The sequence below is a fragment of the Platalea leucorodia genome (genome assembly GCF_965183815.1).
Source record: "Platalea leucorodia genome assembly, chromosome: 1".
In the NCBI taxonomy this organism is placed as follows: Eukaryota; Metazoa; Chordata; class Aves; order Pelecaniformes; family Threskiornithidae; genus Platalea; species Platalea leucorodia.
In genome coordinates this window covers 56877495-56900574 of record NC_138823.1, presented here as the reverse complement: position 1 = coordinate 56900574, position 23080 = coordinate 56877495, and the positions used below count along the sequence as shown (strand labels likewise).

Genomic DNA, 23080 nt, shown 5'->3' with positions numbered 1-23080 from the left:
AGAAAATCGGGGTGTGGAGAGAAGCAAAGGCAAAAACCAGAAGCGTCAAACAGATTATCCTGACACATAAGCTTCTCGCACAAGAAGCGGCACAGGGAGGCATACAAAATTCCTGACATTCTCAGCTGGCAAAGAGCGAATGGAAAAATGTTATGCATGAAAGCCACTATCAGATACCATTTAGCATTTCATAACCTTGAGTAGTTTTCCCTACGTGATTGAAGGCTGAGATTCCAGTTCTCAGGATTCACAAGCTGAATAAATCAGGAAAGATCTGTCTGTCTCCGACCTATGGGTATTTTTTGCTAGTTAAATTGGAGATATATATATAAGAATGAGCATTTTTCTCAAATATGTAAGAATTCTTAAAGTGAAGAGGGAAAAATTCCATCATTTTAGGATAATCTTTTGAAGATATTTTAAATAAGCAGAAAACAAACTTTTGCAACATCACAGAAGTGACCTGAGCTTAGCCTTTCTGAAATTTACAGTCATTAAACAAAGGATGCAAAAGACACTACACCTAAACCACAGCTCACTGTCAAGCTACGCATGCTACAAGTTTGTTGAGGCTTAGGAAAAAACACATCCACATGCATCTCCTAAATGATTTACCATGCTTTACGCTCAATCCAAAAATAGTAAGAATAACATATTCACTTATTAGGTTGCTCAGCTTAGGGGAAATGTCCCAGTCAAGACTGCAGCAAGGACAAGTCCTGCTCTGAGGAGCATTTTCACCTCCTACCTTGTGGCGCTGTCTCTGAATCACTAGGACAACTACTGTCACTCAGAAAAAAAGAGAGGGCCATAAAGTGCTGTAGATACCTCATCTGTCAGCCTTTTCCTGGAAATAGAGCAGTTTTTTTAAAAAAAAAAAAAAAAGCTCACAACTCAGGGTAATTCCTATCAAGGTTTAATTTGGGCTCAAGTAATTGAGGCTCCTTCTATTAAACAAAATTAAAAATCCCAGAGTTCAACACAGTAAATTTAAAAAGGACAGAGATAAATTTTCCTGCCCTAGAAACACAGCCCTCAGGCTCCCTAACTATTTGCTACAATATTCCTCAGCTGGCAAAATGGAAAGCTGGCAGCCACCCAAGGTATTCAGACAAAGCATTGTAATTAGAAGCTACTTAGGGCACCATGAACCAAAATGTATGCTAATAAAAACATCATTAACTAACTTGTGAAGAGACTCTTCTTAGGGGAGGGAATCTTTGCTAACAATAACGTAATTGTTGTGCATTTAAGTCCTGAACTCCACGGCAACAATTTAAAGCTGATGGGGGGAAAAGTGAGATAGGGAAAAAAGTGACATTTGGAAAATAGTCAGGTGGAAGGAAAGTGACTCTGAGAAACAGAATAAAGCCAGCTTGTCTGATAGCACACCAACACAAAGCAACTGGGCCTGCAGAGACCAGTACTTAGGAACAGAAAAGCAGGGGGATTTTGTTAAGTGTGCTGCCAGTTTCAGGTTCTCCCTACCCAAAAAAGGGAAAAGAAGAAACAAGATAAAAGGATTAAGAAGCTCTCTCCTTTTGTGATCAAGTACAATGTGAATTTTCCACAGCAAGAACTGCTGGAGAGCCACGTGCCCCTCTCCAGAGTCTCCTCCGGGAAGGACAATGAGCATTCGCTCCCACCAAGGCTATGGTAGAAATGCTTTTGATCTCCATTTTCTGCTGCATTATTGTCACTCTGCAGAAGTAACGTTTGCTTGTTATTTCCCACAAAATGGCAATTCTGCTTCCTTCTCTACTCTGCCTACAATTCCGAGTTTCCTGACACAAAGGAAATAAAATATTACATCTATTATCCATATGAATCAGAAGTTATCTGTTCTCCATGACCGACCTCTGACTGGCTGGCCTGTATAATAAGGTTCTTCAGCTAACTCAGGTGTTCCTACAAGCTTTTAAACCCAACAATGACCAGCATTTCCGAAGGCTCACAACGGTACAAGTGGCTATCTGAAAGTTGATTTAACGCCTCAAGGGGGTGCTGAGTGCTTCCAGCTGGCTTCTCTGAGCACCCAGGACACGGCTCCTTTCCAGAAGCAGCCACATGAATTTCCCGTTTCTCCCAGCTGACTGAAGGCAGCCAGGAGGGCACGGTTCTCATAGAGCATTGCTTAAATAAAGGCTTGCGACTACGATATTTAAGAGTGGTTTCTCTACATTCTCCAGGCTGGCAGTTTCCCAGTGTTGCCCAGAGAAACTCATGAAAAAGGAGAAACTCATGAACGAGGAGCACAGAAGTGCCACTGCTGTTGTTTCTGCCTGCCCACTCTACCACGGTTAAGGTTTGAGCTTAACTTCCATGGCATAAGTAAGGCTTCAGTTAAATCTCACCCGGGGCTCTTCTGCTGTGAAGGCTCCACCGCCATACGTAGACGTAGCAACAGCTGGCACAGCTGGGGAAGCATAGAGCGTCCTGACTCCAGAATAAGCACATGCAAGTCCTATGCTTGGCCTTGCATTTAGGAGAATGAAGCCAAACGAAGGCAATGTTGAAAGAGCAGGAAGCCCTAAACACTGCTATCAGCAGTATAGACAATAGGTGCATTGATGAAACTTCCAGACTTCAGCAGTGGAACATAAAGCCTCAACAAAAATCGCAGAGAACAAGGGAAGGACAACAGCTCTCAAAGCAGAAACACCACTCACAAGACATTTATTAGTACGCTATGAAAAATAGAAATAGGCCCAGAGGCTGGGGTAGGCTGGAAGCTTTGGGTCATCGCTGTTGTTCAGAGGATAATGAGAAAGAAATTAACAGGGGAAGACATTTGATCTTGAATAGCAGATCAGAAGGAACAACACAAAAAAAAGTAACCAAAATCCCAGGTACAAATTAAAGTGAATAAGCTATTGAGAAGTGTCATGTGTTTAGCTGTAAAATGGGGATGTTGTAGGACAGAGAATGACCTGGAACAGTACGGACCTTACCTTGGGAAACTTGTCTGCCTCAGTAGCTAGAACTCAACACTCATCAACTTTGTTTACTCTATCACCCCAGCTACCTAGGGTCCTAGGGAAGAATTGGGGATACACTGTGCAAACACAGAAGAAAAAGATGGTCCCTGGCCTAAAGAGGTTATAATTCACGATTACACGTGACAACCTGTAACATAACTTATGTAACAGATCTGAGCAATTTAACAAGGTTTGTGGTGGTCACTGCTCACCATTGTTGGACACAAAAAAAAAGGAAAGCAGATGTTTGAAAAATGATGAACTTAAAAAAAAATTGAGAGGAAACATAAGGGACTAGATGGGAAGGATGGATTTTGTGTCCAAGAGTCAGAGCTCAGTCACAGATTTCCTTCCTCAAATGAGGCACCATTTAGTTCAGTAAATATGACTTTGTTAATATTCACCTACTTAAAAAAAAAGCTTTGAGAGTCTTAAGACTGTGTGGGAAAATAGATTAATACTTATATCTAAATGTCAAGAACTGAGTTTGGTGTACTAAAGAGCTAAAAGAAAAAAAAAGAAAAAAGAAAGCAGAGCAGGGCAGCGGAAGGAAGAGAGCGAGAGAGAGAGAGTAAGCAAGGAAACTCAAACCATGGGAAAGAAAACTGAACCTTTGCTACCTCTTGCAATAATTAGTCAGTTATCAGCTCCAGACCATGCAGAAATGGCACAAACAAGATTCAAGGGAAGGAATTATGCTATACTTTCAAATATGTTTTTCAAGATCCGTTTTCCCATCATAAATAACATACTGAATTGCTAAGAGCCAACAGATTTCATCAGGGCCACTTTACATCATGCTGCGCATCGTAAATAAAAGCACAAGCACTTCCTACACTTAACAGCAAAAATCTTCATTGCCTGCAATTCACGTACAAGGCATGGAGAATACAGTGGGATGTATCAGGACTTGACATTATAGCCTGTGTAAGCATCTCTTTTTACCCCAACCTAACATGACCATGGCTATGTTTTTCTATGAACAGGAACAGTGCAATTTCACAAGAAAGTCTGAAGATATTTTAAAACATATGCATGGGTTTTTCCACTTCCTTCGAACTTCTCAAGATAAATGTGGGCATGCATTAAGCGAACTCTACAGTTCTACAGCCTATTACTGCATACTACTGCCACTGAGGCTATTAAAAGAAACAAATGACCAACCAGGCTTACACAGAGTCAATATGAACTAATGCCCACAAACTCCGTTATGGCTTTTTTGAAAAGCCAAAGGAAAAGCTACTTAATTTGAGCAATTCACTTCACACACTTGAAAAATCAAGATGAAAACCCTAAGTGCTTCAGGTTGCTGGTGCTTATTTCCAAAATAATAACATCAGACACAACCCGTGCCCATATTCAATGTCCCAACGCAGGACAACCCTGGGGTCACCACCTAGGTTCAGACCACCTGCCAGCCCACGGGCTGGAAGTCAAGTGCTTTCCAACACCAATGAAAGCTGCCACATGTAAACCTGACGAAACCAGAGGGGAGCTGTAGACTGCTTGGGCGCTGCCCGAGCTGTCTTGAGGAAAGTGGCTGACAATTCACTCCAGGGTTTTTTGGTTTTTTGTTTGTTATTTTTTAGGTAAGTGCTGTGGTCAGCCTGCCTCTGCATTTTCCCCACCTTTGAAATGGGAACCTATACGCGTGGTGATGGCTGACCACCTGCTTCGCAGAGCCTTGCAAAGATTCAGTAGGTTTATACTTAGAGAGCCTTCTGAAGATGAAAGGTTTAGAAAAAGTATGCTAACACATTAAAAGAGACTGGGATAACAAAGACATACTGCAAAGTAATACTCACTCGTTCCTGACCAGCTGTGTCCCAGATCAGAAATTTATGAAGCTCATTCCCACAAGGCACAGTTTTAGTCATGAAGGATGCTCTGAAAAGAAGGAAGCAGCAGAAATTTGTAACATGACCGACACTCTGAATATGCAACCTATAGACCTTAGCCAGTTCTGCTGGGTTAGACCACATATGGGGAAACTCCAAAACCTTGATAAAATGCCTACAGAAGTGAAAGTCTCCCTTTTCTCAGATGAAATATATGATACCTATGTATGTATTTTAAAAGAAGGGAAAAGCTTCTGAGGTTCAGAGGGCATTTGTTCATGGGCCCAGGGTCACAAATGCTCCTGCCGCTCACACATAGCTTCTGCTACTAGTAAGCCCCATCTTCTTGGTGATATGGACCTGACAAAAAGGCATCAGCTAGCATCATACCAGGTAACAGATGTGCAACTTTTCAGTTAAACCTAGGAGACTGGATCAGCAGGGAGCAGAAGAGTCACCTGCTGGAATGCATGTGGTGAATGAATGGAAGGCACTTCTTCCCCCTCTCAACTCAGATGAAGAAATCTTCATAGCTTCTTGTATTTTTTGGTAGGAAATGCGATTTGTCTATGTTTTCACAGTGTGATTTTTCTTCATTTAGGAAAGAGGGTTACAAGTTCATGGGCTTTTTCTACAGTATAGCATTTCAACTGAAAACTGGCTAGGAGAGACGGCCAAACTTCTGGTAGATTTTTTTTTTTCCCCCATCCATCTGGATACTGCTGAACAATTCCTGTTGTGGTAACTTTTTTCCTGGTTCATAAAGAGGCATTTGATACAATGCACTGTCAGTACAAAAGCACCAAATGACATCAAATGGCATATGACTGATCAAAACATTTCCTGAGAATGATATACCAGAGTTCTCCTTTACAGACACCTGCAAATTGCTCAAATTTAACAATGCTGCATTGCCTATAAAAATATTAAGTTAGGCAAAAAAAAAGCAGCGTTTTCTTTGGTTATTTTCAGGGTGTGTCCTTTCAGTTGCCACTCTCCTTCTCAAAGCATTAAGCAACACTTTACAGCTTCAAAAACAGGAACTTTAGAGCCGCAGCACCTACTGTAGATGGCAAGGATTCTATATTTAAAACATTTGATTAATTTGGAAGAAAATAAAAATAAAAACCTTATCTATACAGACAAGTAGTATCACCTGTGTGCAAGCTAGCCTTCACATTTGAATCCTCAAATAGAAGCATATTTTCCCTCAGTTATCATAATTATGAAAATTAAAGGGATTTTTTCTTTCCATTTGAGCAGAAGACATTTACTTAGCAACAACTACTTGGGGAAAAAGCCTGCTGATGATTTAGAAGTAAAGAACGACTCAAGTTCCCATCAATTCCTTCACTGCAAACAACTGTCCTTCAGTCAGTAATGTTATTCATTACATGTTTCCTTTCTCTCTGTCCATTTTTCTCTGTTCATTACATTCAGGAGTCCAAAATTGCCCTGGAACTTCAACACGCAACTTCCAGCTGAGACTCCTTCATGCATCGAAAGGCAGAGCTTTGGAAGATACCATCTAACCCTCTGAACCCCACACAGCAATCAATACCCATCCTTCACAGGCGATTTAAAACAGCTCTAACACACAAGCCATATCAGCCCTTCCCACCCGAATAACTCCTTTGTGAACATTACATATTAGCTTCCTTTCCCATAAGAGATCAAGAATTTTCAAAATTTTCCAGGTAACACTGGACTTGGTAGATTCGTCCCTAAAATGTTAAAAGAAAACAATTTTGGAATTAAAATCAACTAAAGGACCAATAGGCTTCTGATGGTCTGACATGCAGAAGCTTGGCAGTTTTTAAAGAAGAACAGGTGTGAATTAATTAGACTTAGTTTAAATTGCACTGTCCCTATTTTGAGAAAGACAGGATGCTGTAACATGTCCTAAACCTAGACGAAAGGATGTCCACATCTGGGAACAGACATTGTCCATGTTCCAGCCCAGCCTGGCAGGACACATAACATAGGTACGTTAAAGGGCTCCCCACAGTTCTCCTGCCATTACTTAGCCATGGGGTGTCCTGGTCATTGTGCAGATCACGGCCTCTTTGGGTTGTGGGGTTTTGGTTCTTTAAGCTCCAACGATCAGATTTGCTAGCTCATTGACCAGTGGGAACTAAGGTGATTTTAATCCTAAGTTCCTATGACCAAAACACAACGTAAAGTGGGAAGCTCTTGACAAGACAAAAAGAAAAGGACACCAGCCGAGTAAGACATCCAAGAATCTCTTGGTGTAAGATAGGTGAAGAAAAAGAAAACAGAACAGCTGGAAGCCATGGCTATGCCCAACACAGGTCAATACTGCATGGTTTTGGACAGCCCCAGAGAAGAGGTGATTTCAAGAGACACCATTCACAGGAGGAGAACGGCAGAGCTCTGTCAGCCTTATTTATTGCAGCCAGATTATGCTGCAATATGGTTAAGTATTCCCAGAACAGGGAGAGCAGAGCAGACCTGGTTTGAGGCAGCCTCAGACTCTCTGAACAGGTAGCATGAGCTGAAAGCCATTCAAGGAGACTAAGGGGTTCACTGAGATTGATAAACTGGAGGAAAAAAAACATATACAGTATTCAGAGCCTTGAAAGCAAGGAAAAGAAAGGAGCTCAGCAGAGGGCAGTGAGTTAAAAAAAAATATATAGAAGAAAAAAGATATTACACATGGTACTTACCCAATAGTAGGACTAATATTGTGATCAAAGTGGTCCTGGACAAACCGACAAACAATGCTCGATTTCCCAACCCCAGTATCCTGAAAATAAAGGAAACCATGACAGTGAGTTCAGGAGATCCTAGAGATCAATACTTCACCTGAAGAAACAGACAGATATTAATTTGTGAAATTAAATCCTCTCTAGTGGCAAGTGGGGCAGGTTAAACATTTCAAAAGAAAAGCGAGCACATGGATTACCCTTTTCAAATATCAGCATGGCGAATGGAGCTCCCTGGTCCCCTTCCCAACACTCCCTTCTCTCCAAGCCTTTTATTTTTTGGGGCAGATTTTATATTCCTGTTTCAAGGACTGCAGTACTTCAAGCATAACCATTTACTTGTACAAGAAAATCCTGCGCTTTCAAACACATGGTGCGTTACCCAGCAAAACCAGAGAAACAATTTCATCCAGACCTGTTGCAAGGGCAGCCCAAGCACGCTTCCAAAACAGATTACTAACACCAACCTTTTAGTACACTGACAGCACTAACTTAGTAGAACTAACCTTTCCATGGCAAGACAAACAAGCCTACTTGGTGCAAACTTCACAGAGGCTTCAGGTGGTTTTGAAAAGGCAGGAATCCAAAGAGTTGGATCTCCAGAGACGTGCAACTATCCCTGTGCAGGTTGTGTTACTGGACTGCAGTGAAACAGCAGTACTTTAAATGCAACACAACTTGCTCTCTACGCTGCAATGTGGCAGGCTGCTTCCATTTGCAGCAACAGTCTTATTTTACACACACACACACACAATCTGTAAGGAAAAATAGCAGTAGTACAGTACTAGAATAAAATTCAAAATAAATGCTGGGGCGGGGGGGGGAGGGAAGGAAAGCTTGACATTACTCAGAAATACTATTTTAGGCATTTAAGATATGAACAACTTCCCCAAAAAGCTGCATTTTTCAGTTTGTCTCTGCTACTCCATGAAGCCTTGGATGGTAGGTAGAAGAACACAAATTATACAGAGAATTATCAAGAAAGAAGAATAGCAATATCACTAGGTCTCCCATAGAATGGCAAAGAGCCTCCTTAGAGACAAAAAGGAGGCCAGGAAATCGATCCTGACCTTTCCCAGACATTAACAATGACAGCCCAGGGTCCAATCTAACTCATTAAAAAGTCAATGGAAAGTTTTCTATTAATTTCATTGGAAGTGACTGCAGAACTACCAGATTGCACCTGATAGTTCCATTTGTATCCACATTTTAAGACACTTGAATAATTTACATAAACTTCTCGAAAAGTGCCAAGACAAGAGAATACAGTTTGTTGAGAGCACTACAGGCATAACTACATATTAAAAAAAAAAAAAACAGTCTTTGCCTCTCCTGTAATCAATTTTGCAATATTTTATCTTCTTTTTGAATATGAAAGAAAAAGAATGCCTGTAGTTAAGATTTCCTTTCACCATGTTTAAATGAAGCTGTATCACCACTGCAAGCAAAGTCTTTATAGACAGCACTTATTAGAAAACCATCATTTAAACTCTCATATTTAATTCAAAGCTGTCCTTTGTCAGCTTAAAAGCCATAATAAATGCTCATGCTACACAGATGGTTGTTTATCTACTGTGTTCAATCAATAGGAAAAAAAGATCAAAGAGAGGAGCAGTGTTTAAAACCAGCCCCATAGCCTTTGATCAATAGCAGCAACACATCCTGTTGCTATTCCCAAATTTTGCCTTCATTATCGATTCCAGCTGACATCTCTGCATAATTACTAGACCAGCATGGCAGAACACATTAGAAAAAAAAAAAAAGGTCCTCTGTGCTGAAACTGAGGATCTAATTATTATTCTGGATTTTAAACATTGCGGATAAACCAGAACTACCACGCGCTGGGTGCGAGGAATTACATTTCCCTCTTCTGGGGACAGAGTTTCTGCCACCATGTTTGAAACCAGACATTGACTCCTGTGACCGGCTGATGCTTTAGTTTCATGTACTTCCTTCAGCTCCCTTGACAGGTCACTCAGAAGGGCAACTGCAATTACAGCTCCTGAGCAAGAGGAGCCTGGTCCCTGGCAGGGACGTGACATCCGCAAGTGCGGATTAAAGCTTAGCTCATTTTCCTGGAAGCTCCTATCTCTTCACCTTGCAGTTCGTGGATCTTACTAACATTTCATGCTAGCATTAAATGAACTTTAAAAGTTTTTGTTGCCCTTGTATCTCTCGCAACAAGCACAGCTAAACTTGAGCCCATGCCAGGCACAGTGATAGCCCTCAAATAGCTCAAAAGCATTCTTACACTTTGCTCCTGGGGTTGCTTGGACTACCGAGAGGGCTCAATTTACCCCTGGTGTAACTCCAGTGAAATCCACGGACTTGGACCACAAATGAACCCGTCTTTAGGACGGCCACTGTTGCAGCCAGTGGCCAGTGCTTTCCAGGACCCAGGCAATTTATTGCATCAAGGGGTTCAGTTGAGAAAAGCGCTCCCAGCTTCTGTTTTATTGCCTGGAGGGTACAAACAGCTGGCTACCGGAGTATAATTAGAGCACAGAGGAGAAGGAAGTAAAAAAGAAAAAGCTTCCTACTTGAGGCAGTGATTATCATTCCACTGCAGGATTTAAAACTACTTAAGAGAGTTTTCAGTCCATGTTACTGTATGCACCCATCAAACAAGACGCTCACCTGCCAGAAAGCAAAGCAAATCATGGCGCATGAAAATTATACAACAACTTGAAAACTTAGTAGAAATCTTTTACTGCTAATCGGACCTTATCTTTTATTGACAATAGGGTACTATCTTTCAGGTCGATCTCGCAGAAGTCAAGGAAAGCACGGTTGCTTCAAAGAAGTAGAAAAGGCATTCACTACTTGGCAATGCATTGAAATGAAACCTCCTTGCTAAGGCTGTATAAAGCTTTCCTGCTACCATCTGCTTTGTCCTTTACTATATGGTCTTCCTCTACATACACCCATTTTTCTAACATCTGACGGGGATGATCATCCTTTTTTCATTCCTTGTTCTTCAAAGGATTATAACACACTTGTCAAGCCACATGCCTGGGTAGCATTCAGGCATGCAGATGACTTATTTTTTCAGTTCTCAAAGTTCTGCTTTTTGCCAGCTCTTTACACCCTCTAATCTGTTTTTCTTTTTTGTTTTACTCCATGTTGGTGTACATAAAACACCAAACATACACCAAGGAATAACATTTTGGCTTATGTAAAAGGTCACAGTGGTATTGAGCTGAGTGGATTGGACAAGTTTCAGAAACTAAGAACATGCCCTCAGGAGTTATATCACATTTTAAGGAACAGATCCTGCAATTCTTCAGAAAAATCCTTATCCATGGGAAATCCAAGGGTTTCAGCACTATACTAATTGACTCATCACGATCAAGAGCATACCACTCCATGAAAGGAGCGGAAGAAAGGAATAAATATAAAATAATTGTTCTGAACCAAGGTGATCATCATGCATTTGATGAGTCACTCATGGGACCAACTGCATGTGTTGCTTTTCTCCTTTCTTCTTCATAAACCTCGTGGCACACTTACTTAGAAAATATCAGTTATAAACTGCGTTGTACTAAGATAAGCAAAAGGGGTGGAGTGGGGTGGGGAGGAAGGAAAGGAGTAGAACTGTAACCCACAGTAAGCGAACTGCTATTAGTTCACCAGAAGAAGTAGCTACAACTTCAGCATCTCCCATCGGTCATCCAAAACAGATATGGAAATCTACAGCTGTATCAGATGTTTCTGATAAATACAAGGAACCAATGCAAGCATGACTAATTCCTGATTTTTACCCTTTAACCCTGAAAAGACATTCCTTATTCCTCTAAAATCCTTTACCCGCAGATTTAGGCACGAGGATTTTAAGAATACCAGAATGGAGAGCAGCACGCCACAAAAAACAGTGCTTCCACCCACACTCCTGCTCGTGGAGAACCACCCTACTTGGCTCTTAGCTTGCTTTACTGTAAAGGAGATGAGACTGTATTTCAAGCCAGCAGAATTACAGGATGCTGGCAACTAATTTGCAGGCAAACAACAACTGAGCTGCTGATTTCTTCTGGCTGATTTGCAGCAGCACTGAGGAAGATTAAAAAAAAAAACTAAAAAAAAAAAAAAACCAAGAAAGCAGATGCTCAATATGAGAAATCTATATTAAAAAAGAAAACCATTTTACCATTACAAATAGGCAGCACATCTACTGTTCCAGATGTGTGCATCCTGGCAGAAAAAAATGATGCAGAAAAATTTAGCTCTTTAATTTAAATCTGGATGTCTCATTTATATCTTTGCACAACCACAGGGCTCAGTCCTCAAGCACTTTTCCAAATTGAATGGTACTATACTACCCTGTAAACACATCCCTGATTAGGACGTTAGTCTTTTGACTTGATAATACAATAGCTTTTAATAGATTCAGATGGGTCAAGTCCTATTGTGCTGAGCAAACTAAACTCTTCATGTAAATTCTTTTTACATCTGAAATGAAATAAATGTTGAATTCACAAAAAAATCCACACATATCGTGACTGATGACTAAACAGCAGCCCTATAATTATGCACACTGCTGCAACAGCTATTTTATTCTTGACAACGCAGAATCTTTCCGTGCTATGTTAACAGAGAGGGCTTTTTAAATATATGTAAAATTATAAACCATGCAAAAATCCTTTTATGACTCTAGGATTTTGGAAATGCAAACAAAACAAGAATATGAGAGGGCATTTCATGCAAGGAAATGGCACACTAAGAATGAACATACTGAAGAAACTGCCTTCTGTCCTCCCACTTGCAAAGTAAGAAAAAAAAAGAACATCTGGCCTGTAACCACCACAGATCTCATGACTAACTTCCCATTTCAGCTTTAAAAGAAGGTTGAGATACCCTGGAGACGGGTGCCACAAAAATCTGCATTGAGAAGTAAAGAAGAACTGATCTCTATAAAATAGGGATCCAGCACACGGCTCCTTCAGAAGGATGGAAGTTTTCCCATCAGCTTAGACAAAGCCAAAATTCAATCCACGGTATTTCAATTTGTATAAATTTTTACAAATTAAAAATGTCTGTCCCTCCAAAGCATTTCTCATAATAACCAAAATTCACTGAGACATGATCTACAGGCAGAGGTCTCATTAAAACTGACTGGGTTTAACACGCATTTGTCTTGCAGATCGGAAGAAGAATGAGCATACGCTAACAACCTGGAAGTATTAATACCAAGGCTCCAGAAAAGCAGATAAAGCCAATATTACTTCAAAGAAACACTTGGAAGTGACAACCCTGTATCCTTTCCCACAAGTAAGAAACTGATCCCGTGGCTTACATGGCTTCCACCAAACTCAGCAGGACTCCCCTGCACCTCACAGCAGGAATGAATCTGCCCCTCAGAGCCACTTTGTGCTGGGGCACCCCAAACGCTGACCTGCTAACCACCCTAACTGCAAAGGCACCAAGAGCCTTTTGACAGCTCAGCCCTTCCTCTGAGGATCCCTGATCAAGAGAGAAAGACTGCGACCGATGCAGTCAGGGCTGATTTAGTGTAACCCCCAGGCAGCCTCCCGTGGCGTAGCTTCTTCATCATGCATACAGGTGGAATTACAAAGCTGCTCACACTGATGAAAACCTGGGCTGTAAGCAGAAGGCAATACGGGAACCTGCCAGCAAGCTATTTTGAAGCTTTCTCAAGCAAAGGTTAGCATCAAGAGGTGCGATAAGTGCACGCACCAGAAACAACCATGGTCAAATATGGCCCACCAATGATTTTCTCAGTGCACCTTCCAGTGCGATAACACTGCCTTGTGCTGTCTCTCAGACATGGGGTGGGGGAGCTCGATCAAACACACAGAACAAGGGTACAGTCAAAAAGCCATCCCACTCTCCTGGAAGAGGATCTGCTCAGAGAGGAAGCTGGCTGTTTCTGATTATTGAGAGAAGCAACAATTCCTGGCTCCCTGTCACACATTGATGCCACCAAACAAACTTCTTGGCTGGTTCGTTGCTAACTGAAAAATAACAGAGGAACCAGTTTATGCTCAAGACTTCCCAAGTTGTGACAACGATTTGACTCCTGCCAGTGCTACAGCAGATCGGAAGGAGAGGTCCTTGCCTTGCCCAGTGCAGAACTTTGATTGTTGAAGTAATTAAGACGTACAGATGAAAACATTTGAGTTGGTATGAAGTTGCCAAAAAGAAGAAAACTGTCCTTTATCATCAATACATTTGATATCTTAAATACAAAAAAAAAACAAAAAAAAACAAACAAAAAAGGCACTCAAAATGTCTGCAACTGCCCAGGCAAATCTGAGGTAGAAAGACACAGTTTAAACTTTAGGGGAAAAATAATCAATGAGTCTCACAAAAAAATGCAGATCTAGAGAGACCTTTCATTCTAGTAGCTCTGTAAAGCGCAGCTGGTTTTCACTTGGCAGTTCAGCTTCTGCACATTAAAATAGCTGTTCTTTCCACTGTCAGAATTGGCCATGCTTTAGTTTTTGATTTACAGCTGTCCCCCTGGCCCATTCCCATTACCCTCAGCAGGACTTTGATGGAATCTGAAAATTCACAGCAGTGTAATCACATCGCAGCGCTGCTAGATGGTTAGCATTTTATTAGCTATCATCAAACAAATCGCTAGGCCTGCACCGTAAAGTATCACTGGGCTTTTGCAGAAATGTATGCTCAGCTCTGGTCAAGCCTGGTATCTAGGAGGAATGTCACCCCTCGGGCAAGGTCTGGCATGCAGCACTGAGATATCTAACCTGCATCTTCGATGCTTTTGGAGATGCCAGTCCTTAACCCAAAGGCATATGATGTGGTAAGGCCGAGTACAGGATTACGGCTGTCTTTTAAATGCCGTTTGGAGGTAAAAAAGCAACAAGCTGAACAACAAAATAAATCTTTTCAATTTGCAGCCTGCTTTAGTCCTCTATGCCTGCCATTAACATTTTAATCGTTACTCAGACGATCAGATGCAGGCAGCATTGCAATACTTTCCATGTCTTACTAATCCAGTTACAGCTGCTCTGGAAGGCTGTGGCAAGCAGCTTGAAGAGCATGTGAAACTGGCTTTGGATTTTTATCAACCATTCGAACACAGAAGGAAGAGTTATGCACAACAGACTCCTGATAATGGTTTCCAAGGGCAGTGTTTTAATCCAAGAATCACTCTACCCAATAAACTTCTGCTAGCCTTAAACACATCCTTCATCCTTCACTGTATTTGGGTATCACTTACTTGTCTGAAGACACTGCTCTAAGGAGAAATACCTTCCAGGAGACCTGGGTTCAGAGACACCCCTGGGACTGAACTGAATCTGCCAAGTGTCAGGCTTGTCCCAGCAAAAATGCAGCCATGCACTGTGGAGTGGTGTCTAGGAAGAAGTGCAAATAGCTTCTCGCTGTATTCAGTTTTTCCATCTGCAAGACGTATCAAGTGAGCAAATCCCACCACTGCACAAGCACAGAGATGAAAATACAAGAGCAGCCCTTAGACTGACACATGGGCTCTAAGCCGCTTCACCAACACAGAACCGCCCAAGGCTTCAGCCTGAACCAGAGGGATGCAGGCTGAGGTGCTCTGGAGCCTCACTTCTGCGGTCGAAAGAATACGCATCTCATTCAGGACACAAATAATTTTTGTAAATACCAATTTTCATCACAGCCCTGTACAATGAGAAATAGATTATTGCCCCGTGAGCAACATGATTCTCAGAGAAGATCCCTTTCCTGTTCATTTGCTGGGATCCCCCTTCCAGAGCTACGGAACTGGCCCAGGGGCACGCCTGCTTCCCAAAGCAGCAGCACGATTTTTCAACTCCCAGCCAGGCCCTCTACCAAACGAGAGGTCTGTTGTATTTTTCCTCCCTACCCCATCACCACCACCTTCAATTGCTTGACTTCATTCATTACCTCTGGTACTCTGAAAAGCTTGTACAAGCCTGGCGACATACTTCTGCAACAAGAGCTCCAGACGATATCAGACACAGCCGTAAGCTACCACTGATGTACAAGGAGTTTCTGCAAAGGTCTGGGGTGTACTCAGTTGCAAACCAAATTTTTGACAGGGAAGAACCGGAACCAGAGTTGGCCTCCAGGACTGTCCACGTGCTATCATGTGCTTTCCTGAGTGAAGGGTACATGCCAGATGAACAGTAATGCTCCCATTGAATACTGGAACCCAAGATCCCAGCACAAACACACAGATCTCGATGCAACTGTGTTTTTAGGGGGAGGATTATTCTGCAGCATCTCACTTATTTAAGCAGGAACCACCACAGTTCTTTTGGTCATCTGTCCACGTGTGAACCTTACAAGAGCATCCCTGTCTGCATTTCTGTTTGTTGCATGCCCTTCTTTAAACTCACAACGTGGTAACATTTTAAGTCAGTTGATATATTACTCCCATAAAGTTAGGATGATCCGTGTCAATTCTCCAACAGTAAAATACCCTACACATCATTTCTAATTGCTAGTGTAATTTCAGGCCAATGCTGGTGTTGTGGAGCATGAATTAGCTATAGAATAAGGCTTTTTCCTCTGGTGCGCATTAGAATTAGATTAACTCCAATTCCCTCTACACGTAGGAAGTGCACCGCTTGTTCTCAGAGACATTTTTCTACCCCCAACCAGGTCAGCCCTGTTATATTAGAATACAATCCTTCCTCCTAGTGCTGCAAGGACTGCATTTGGCACAGGAATTCTCGGCTCTATCGTTCTCAGCTCACTAGCTGTTAAATGAAAATAATAATTACTTGATTTTACCTTGTAACAGTATTATGAGGATTTAAATCAGCGATAGTTGTAAAATGTTCAGACAGTACAGTGACAAAGAACCATTTAAGCGCCTTGAGAGATAGTCAAGTGCCGAGTTCATTTGTTTGGTATTTATATGCGTCTTCAATACCAGCCGTATATTCCTAGTGGCTATTTTAAAATAGAAAAATATCTGCTGGCCAGGGCTTAATGCTATCTGGCCTCTGAATGTATACCGTATCATCTGAGCCTTTCTCTCGGATTTCTTTTTTTTTCCTTTTGTCCACATTGGTTAGCAAAATGAGCACAGTGACTGCCCATCTGCTTCACCTCAGAGCTGGATGTGTCCGCAGCCCTGTCCACCTCTCGCCTTCCCAAACGGCCACCGAAGCCAGACGGCTGCTGCCAGGTTTTGGCTCCCTTACCGGTTGTGATTATTCAGCCTGTGGCTTCCTTTCACACGCATCCTGCACACATCCTCCTGTGGAATTAAACTCAGGCACGCATAGCTGCTCTGCTATCTGCCGTACTTGGAGCCAGGGAATGCAGTCCTACTTGTCCTGCCATTTTGTAGGCTTCTCTGGAGTTAGTAAGTTTGTCTGTATTCACTTTGAAAGGTCCATTGCTCTCCACCAGATCCCAGCCCACTAATCTTTTGGAGACAAACAACCCTAATGCCCAAGTTTCAAATACACCTTCTTTAATACTTTGCTGCATCCTTTACACTCTCAAAGACAAAAAATAATTTTCCAGCCCTCCCCCACCTCTGGACTGCAATATTATTTACAATCTTTCCATCTATCTAGTTTTGTCAGAGATATGCCCAGAGACCCCAAGAACACCATGGCCTCACCAAACTATAAAGTACGAAAGCAAGCACAAATGGCCAAAAGCACTTTATCGCCCTATCAAAGCAATGCGCCTGGCCAGCGATGACAGAGGCTGAAGAGCAGCTAATGTTAACAATAAATTCACTTTCCTAGGGACATTCCTATTTCTGTATATGTAACGTTATATGAAACCAAAGTCTCTCCTACAGCGTTTCCAAGATACTTGGCATTATCCTGCTATCATAACTAGAGCTCCAATCTCAAGCTCTTCATGCTGAGTTGAAGGCATGGAGAGTCACAGCTGCAGCCTGAAGAACTTCCAGATGAGTGGACCCGCTGTGTCTTTTCTCCTCTTTCTTCCCCAAACACTTGGTTTTCAAATGGATTCGCCCAGAGTGCTCTTTCTCATCTGGCAGCTAGTAGGCACTCCACTAACTTCAGCTGAAGATTTGACTCCAAGTGTGGAAAGGTTTCTCCATATGTGGGGACTCAAGAGAAGGAACATTATCACCTTGAAAGAAGGCAAGACGGTGCTGGAAAGATGACCCAGTCAGAAAGGGAGCTATCTTTTCCTTTGTACATAGTCCAGTGACTGACATGGCATTGAATCAGCAGTAAGGAACAAATCCTTGTTTTACACTGCACTAGCAGCGGGTGGCAGGATTAGCGGTCAGTTAAACTGTCTACTACCCAAGAAATCACAAAGTGGCCCATGTGGCTGCTGCACATTTACTCACCCAGCGCTTACAAACCGTGCTGCTCTTCCGTGACCTGCCAACTCTTTTTTGTGTGTAAAGTTAGCAGGGGAATTATAAAGCTATTTTTATTTCTGAGACAGGGGGCTGCAGAGGGACAGGAAGAACAAAGAAGCTTCCTTCAAAGCTATTCTTTAAAATAACTCCAACAGATTAAAAATAAATAAATAAAACCATAAGGCAAAACAGAAATGCGACTGATGTAGAAAACATAGCCTGTGGGGCCGTACTCCAGCTACCTCAGCGCCTTTCTCTGCAACATAACTCAAGAACAGCAACACTGCAGAATATATTAAAAAATAATAACCACAAATTAACACTGCAGCCTACCTAGCCCTGGAATGTCCAACTTAGCAATTTTTAAAGGTCATCTACTTTGGTCAAAAAAACACCCAAACCCATACTCTAATTCAAATATATATGTTTAATCACTGCATCTTACCGTACAAAGTGCAAGCTAACCACACTGCCACATTAGCATGAGTGTGGATAGCAAAGATAACACCCTTCAATCGTTATTAATATTATTTAGAAACTGCTTCCCAACATCAAATTTCCAGCTAATTCTCTGTCTCTTTTCTTACACATTTCCTTCACCTCTCCACACAAGTTATCAAATTCAGAGCGGTAGCTGAACTGCTGAGAAAAATGAGGGTTTTAAATTGAAATCAAAGAGCAGAATCTCAATCAATCAATTTCTTATGCCCTTGACAGCACGCGGTGTGGACAGCTGTGGATGAAGAAGTGCTTAGCCTGGTGAAAAGGAAGACGGGAACTTGGGGTTTATTTGCATTCCTTCATCTCAAATTGTGGTTTTTGGGGACACTGGCTATTTGCTTAAGATTCTGAACTCCTTGTTTTGAACAGCTGATACAGTTTCAAGTAAGAGCATGACCTCTACAAAAAGCAGCTGCAAATAAGGTGGTAACAATCTAACTGACTACTAAGATGAGAGGATGAAAGGAGAAACAAGAGGAGCACCTTTCAGGGAGCACTCGCACACACACACAAATCTCCTTTGGAGCAGCAGCACATGCCAACAGATGAGCACAAAACCCTCCCGCTGGGTGGGGGGGACTCAACAGTGCAAAGCCTGAGGCCATCCTTAGCAAGACTTACTCGCGCTCTATACTATAGTAAAGTAGCTTTTGAGTACAACAGTGTGGTCACAAGCTGTGTAGAAGCAGTCCAGCCTTTTGGGGACCTCGGCGTCGAACAGGCACTGGCTGATAAAGTCACAGGGAACAACTTTGCTTCAAAAAAACTGACTCAAGACTGAACACATGGCAAGAAGCAAGACCCCTCCATACCAGACACAGCTGCCCACCAAAGAAAGCTCCATCACAAAACCAAACACCACAAAACCCTCCTACAAGGGCTGGACTGTGCTGCAATGCAAAGGAGGGCATTTAATTGGGAAATAGCACCATCTGGTGACTCCTAGTACTAAGAGAGAAGGAAACGGTCAACTCATCCATACTGGGACAGGAGGAAAGGAGAAAGGAGCACTGGCTAAATTGCCCAAGTGAGTTGGGAACCAAGAGCCGGGGTAAGGAGGGAAAGAGGACTGCATGATGGAGTTACAAGACGAACACAAATGGGACAGATGGAGACGGAAAGATGAAGAGTGCCTGAGCACCCTCCCTTGGAAACACAAGCATCTCCCACTGCTGTTACCACCTCAGGAGCCCTGCATGGCAAGGAGTGGTGTGAACGTAGCAAAGGCAGCTGCAACGGGATGCCCATGTCCCACACATAAATCACTGTATTAATGTACCATGAAAGGAGAAAACCACCCAAGCCTGCAAAGTATCAACAATGCTGTATGCCTCAGAGGGACTTTTGGGGGGGGTTGTTCATTTTTAGGAGATCTACAGCTGTGGGACTTTATAGAGTCACTACCACCCAAACAAGAATCATGCCACTATTTGCTCTCTACTGATCATTGAATCATAGGATCCTCTTGACCAAGGCATAACACAGACCAGCAGGTAAACCTACCCTGCCAGATGGCCTGTAAGTGATAAGAAAGCGTATTATCTCACACTCCATGGTATGCTCTTCGCTCCCACCACCCCAGTTCACCTTAAGGATCTCTCCCTGTTACCAGCTTGCTGATTCCCAGCTGAGCACCACCACAGATACCTCAATACGATCACTTCCATGTTCACCACTTCATTTTTCAGGTGAGGAGGAGAAACGAGAGCCCCGGTTTACCATGGGAAAATTCCTGCTGTGGTGCCAAGATGGGTGGTGGTCACCACTCATCATCCCCCCGCCCGCCAACGAAGTAGGAACCAAGAGCAAATTTAGCAGATCTCTCCAGCATGTGAAGCCTCAACAGGGAGGAGCTAAATAAAGCCGAAGTAAAACAAAGAAAAATTGCAAGTCCTGCTTTAATGCCCATGGAATTTACCAAGAGGAATATCTGATTTTGGTAACACAAATGGTCGGAGTTTATTTTCTGGACAAACTTAGGAGACCTTTTAACATCTGCACACCGCCATCCTTTTCCTACCCACTCTATCTCAAAATATACAAGCAGTCACAAAAATCCACTTGACGTACTACTCTTCACACAGACAAATTCCTAATTAAAATACAGTAAAAATCTGTGTGAATATCATCTGCTTAGGAATCCTGATAATTGGCCCTGAACTTGAAAAATTAAGTAAGGGATAAGTGTTAAGAAAGTCAGTGTACCTCACACTGTCAATGATAATGAGTATTGATTGCGAAGGCTGTTATCTCTATAGGCCATATGCACACACACCAGCAATCTGGTTAAATATCATTCATCATCATTGTGCAATGCAGATATCAGAGAAACTAAATTCAATTTTCAGACTAAATACATAAATAACCTGAGGCTTTCATAGTTCAGTAAACATGTTAGGCAACAGCATCCTGACAAATGTTGTTTTTTAATACAGTTTGGCAGCAAAAAATTGCATAAACAATTCTGTGTTATTCTTTCCAAACCAAATTCTTTTCCTAAGTGAACCTTCCCCACATACATTTGTAGCAGCTGAAACTTTCAAAATAATTGTATGATGAGGAAATAATCTTTGACCTGAATTGCCATTTGACACAGGTTTCTGTTCATACTCCAGTGCCCTGCGTCTTCCATTGTCAAATCCTATCATTAGGGGCCATCATTTCGAACTAGAGACTTGTTAGTCTCACTTACTAAATAGGAAGAAAAAGAGATTTGATATACCTGTCAATATATAGGAGATACTCAAAATCTTCCAGCCAGTCTGGAATTGATAATCCAATCCAAACATTATAGTTTCATATTACAGATTAGAGATTGCCTACAAATCGCAACGAAGTAATTTTCTTTTATTAAATGAAGGCAGTGGCTCTTATGCAATGAACTATATATATGCATATCAACTATGTACAGCATTTGAGGAAATGGCTCTTGGTGTTCAGTTTACTATTTCGGTAACATAAAAACTGTCCAGCGGTTGCCTGAAAAATTTGTAAGAAGGCTGAATTACCTTCAAATTTGCCTGTCCAAGCTCAGCAAGCAACTCAATTCAATGTTCAGACACTCCCCTCCCAATTTGTAACTACCTCACCTGCAACTTATTATTGCATTTCATACCAAATGAATGGTATCCAAAGAGGAAGAAAAAAGCCACATAAATTATGAGTGCCAACTAAAACACCAGCCGAAAACTTCAGTGCTGGAGAAAGGAAAGCCTGATCCCCTCTCTCTGGCAGTAATGGGTGACAAAGAGAAAGGAGGCAGAGTTTCGGGGCAGCTATATAAAGACACTTTCCCTAACAAATGGGAAGCAGCTTCATGGCCCCAAATCTTTGCTCCGAATTAGCAGAGCCCTAGGACAGGGTATGTCACCTACCAACAACCAGAGGTGAACAACTCCTCCTTGCCTCTCCGCTGGCTGAAGGCAGCCGGACACCAGCATCCTCAAGCAGTTCAGGAAACACCACGCGGGTGGGACAGGAGGTAAGGATTTTGTTAGTGGGTTTATTGCCAAAAACTCTGCCTCTGCTTATCAGTTCCTTTTTAGCTGATACAACACGTAAAATCAGCAGTCGCTGATGACCATTGAAGGTCTGAGGCAATCGCAGCCTAAAGGTCAGCCAGCTGCTAACAGCATCTTCTTTACTCAGGCTGCCCTTACAATTTGCCAGCCCACCCATAGCCTTTGGAACCGTGCCTTCGTTACCCTTCCACTTTCCAACATGTGCCTTTCCCCAGGGCATCAGGGAAAGGGGGTGAGTTGAGATTTACTGGAATATGCCATTATTTTTTATCTACAGTTAAATGTAGATAACGTACATAACATACATCTGCATGGACCTTAAATGGCATCAAGGAGAGGTCTAAAATCCTTGAAACTGGGGGTTTTCATTTCCTGAATTGAAGTGCAGGACTGAGAATGGACAATCAGAGGTTTGCGTAAACATAAATCTGTGTTAGAAAATTTTTCACCAAACTACCATGTTCAATTAACTTAGATTCATAGCGATTTCATGTTCATTTCACCTATTGTCTGGATCTGAAATTCTCCCTGATACCGTAAACATCACCACTTGTTTTAAACAGCCTCATATAAGGACCCACCTGGTGCTTTCCCCTCTGTCACCCACACAAGTAAATAGTACAGGTAACAGCAAGCACAGTCTAATAAAACCCAGGGCTGAGTTTTTTATCTGTGGGTTTACTGTGTGCTGCTGTGAACTTGCTGAGAGTAAAGCTATCTGCACCGAACAGGCTCATAAAAGGAAGACATTATCAGCGCAAGGCTGTATCCCTTAAGCAGTTGACTTCTTGAATGTTTTCACCTCCTGTTGATTTCAGCAGGAATGAAACTCAGCAGCTCCTAAAGCTGGTACCACTAGTGCCAAGGACTTCAACTTTTTAGGGAAAAGCCCTTTAAATGAGCAGCAACGGATTTTTTTGCCGTTATCGTTAAGGCACCTTCTTCTCTCCACCACAAAAATAACTAGGAAATAAGTATCTAACTTGCAACTCACTCTCAGAAGAAAGTTTTGATTCACCTGGACAATTTTCATAGAATCATAGAATCGTTAAGGTTGGAAAAGACCCTTAAGATCATCGAGTCCAACCGTTAACCTAGCACTGCCAAGGCCACCACTAAACCATGTCCTCGAGCACCACGTCTACCCTTCTTTTAAATACCTCCAGGGATGGAGACTCAACCACTTCCCTGGGCAACCTGTTCCAATGCCTGACCA

The 23080-nt window shown here is 42.2% G+C and overlaps 1 protein-coding gene across 1 annotated transcript in view; it reads right to left on the bottom strand.

Moving 5' to 3' along the window:
• The window catches only part of RAB31 (RAB31, member RAS oncogene family), a 60999-nt gene that overhangs the window by 25615 nt on the left and 12304 nt on the right, over nt 1-23080 (bottom strand). The window contains exons 2-3 of the mRNA XM_082327356.1: nt 7504-7583; nt 4784-4865 (exon numbers count right to left, since the gene is read on the bottom strand). Of these exons, the coding sequence (XP_082183482.1) occupies nt 4784-4865; nt 7504-7583 (162 nt within the window). The remainder of the gene's footprint in view (nt 1-4783; nt 4866-7503; nt 7584-23080) is intronic.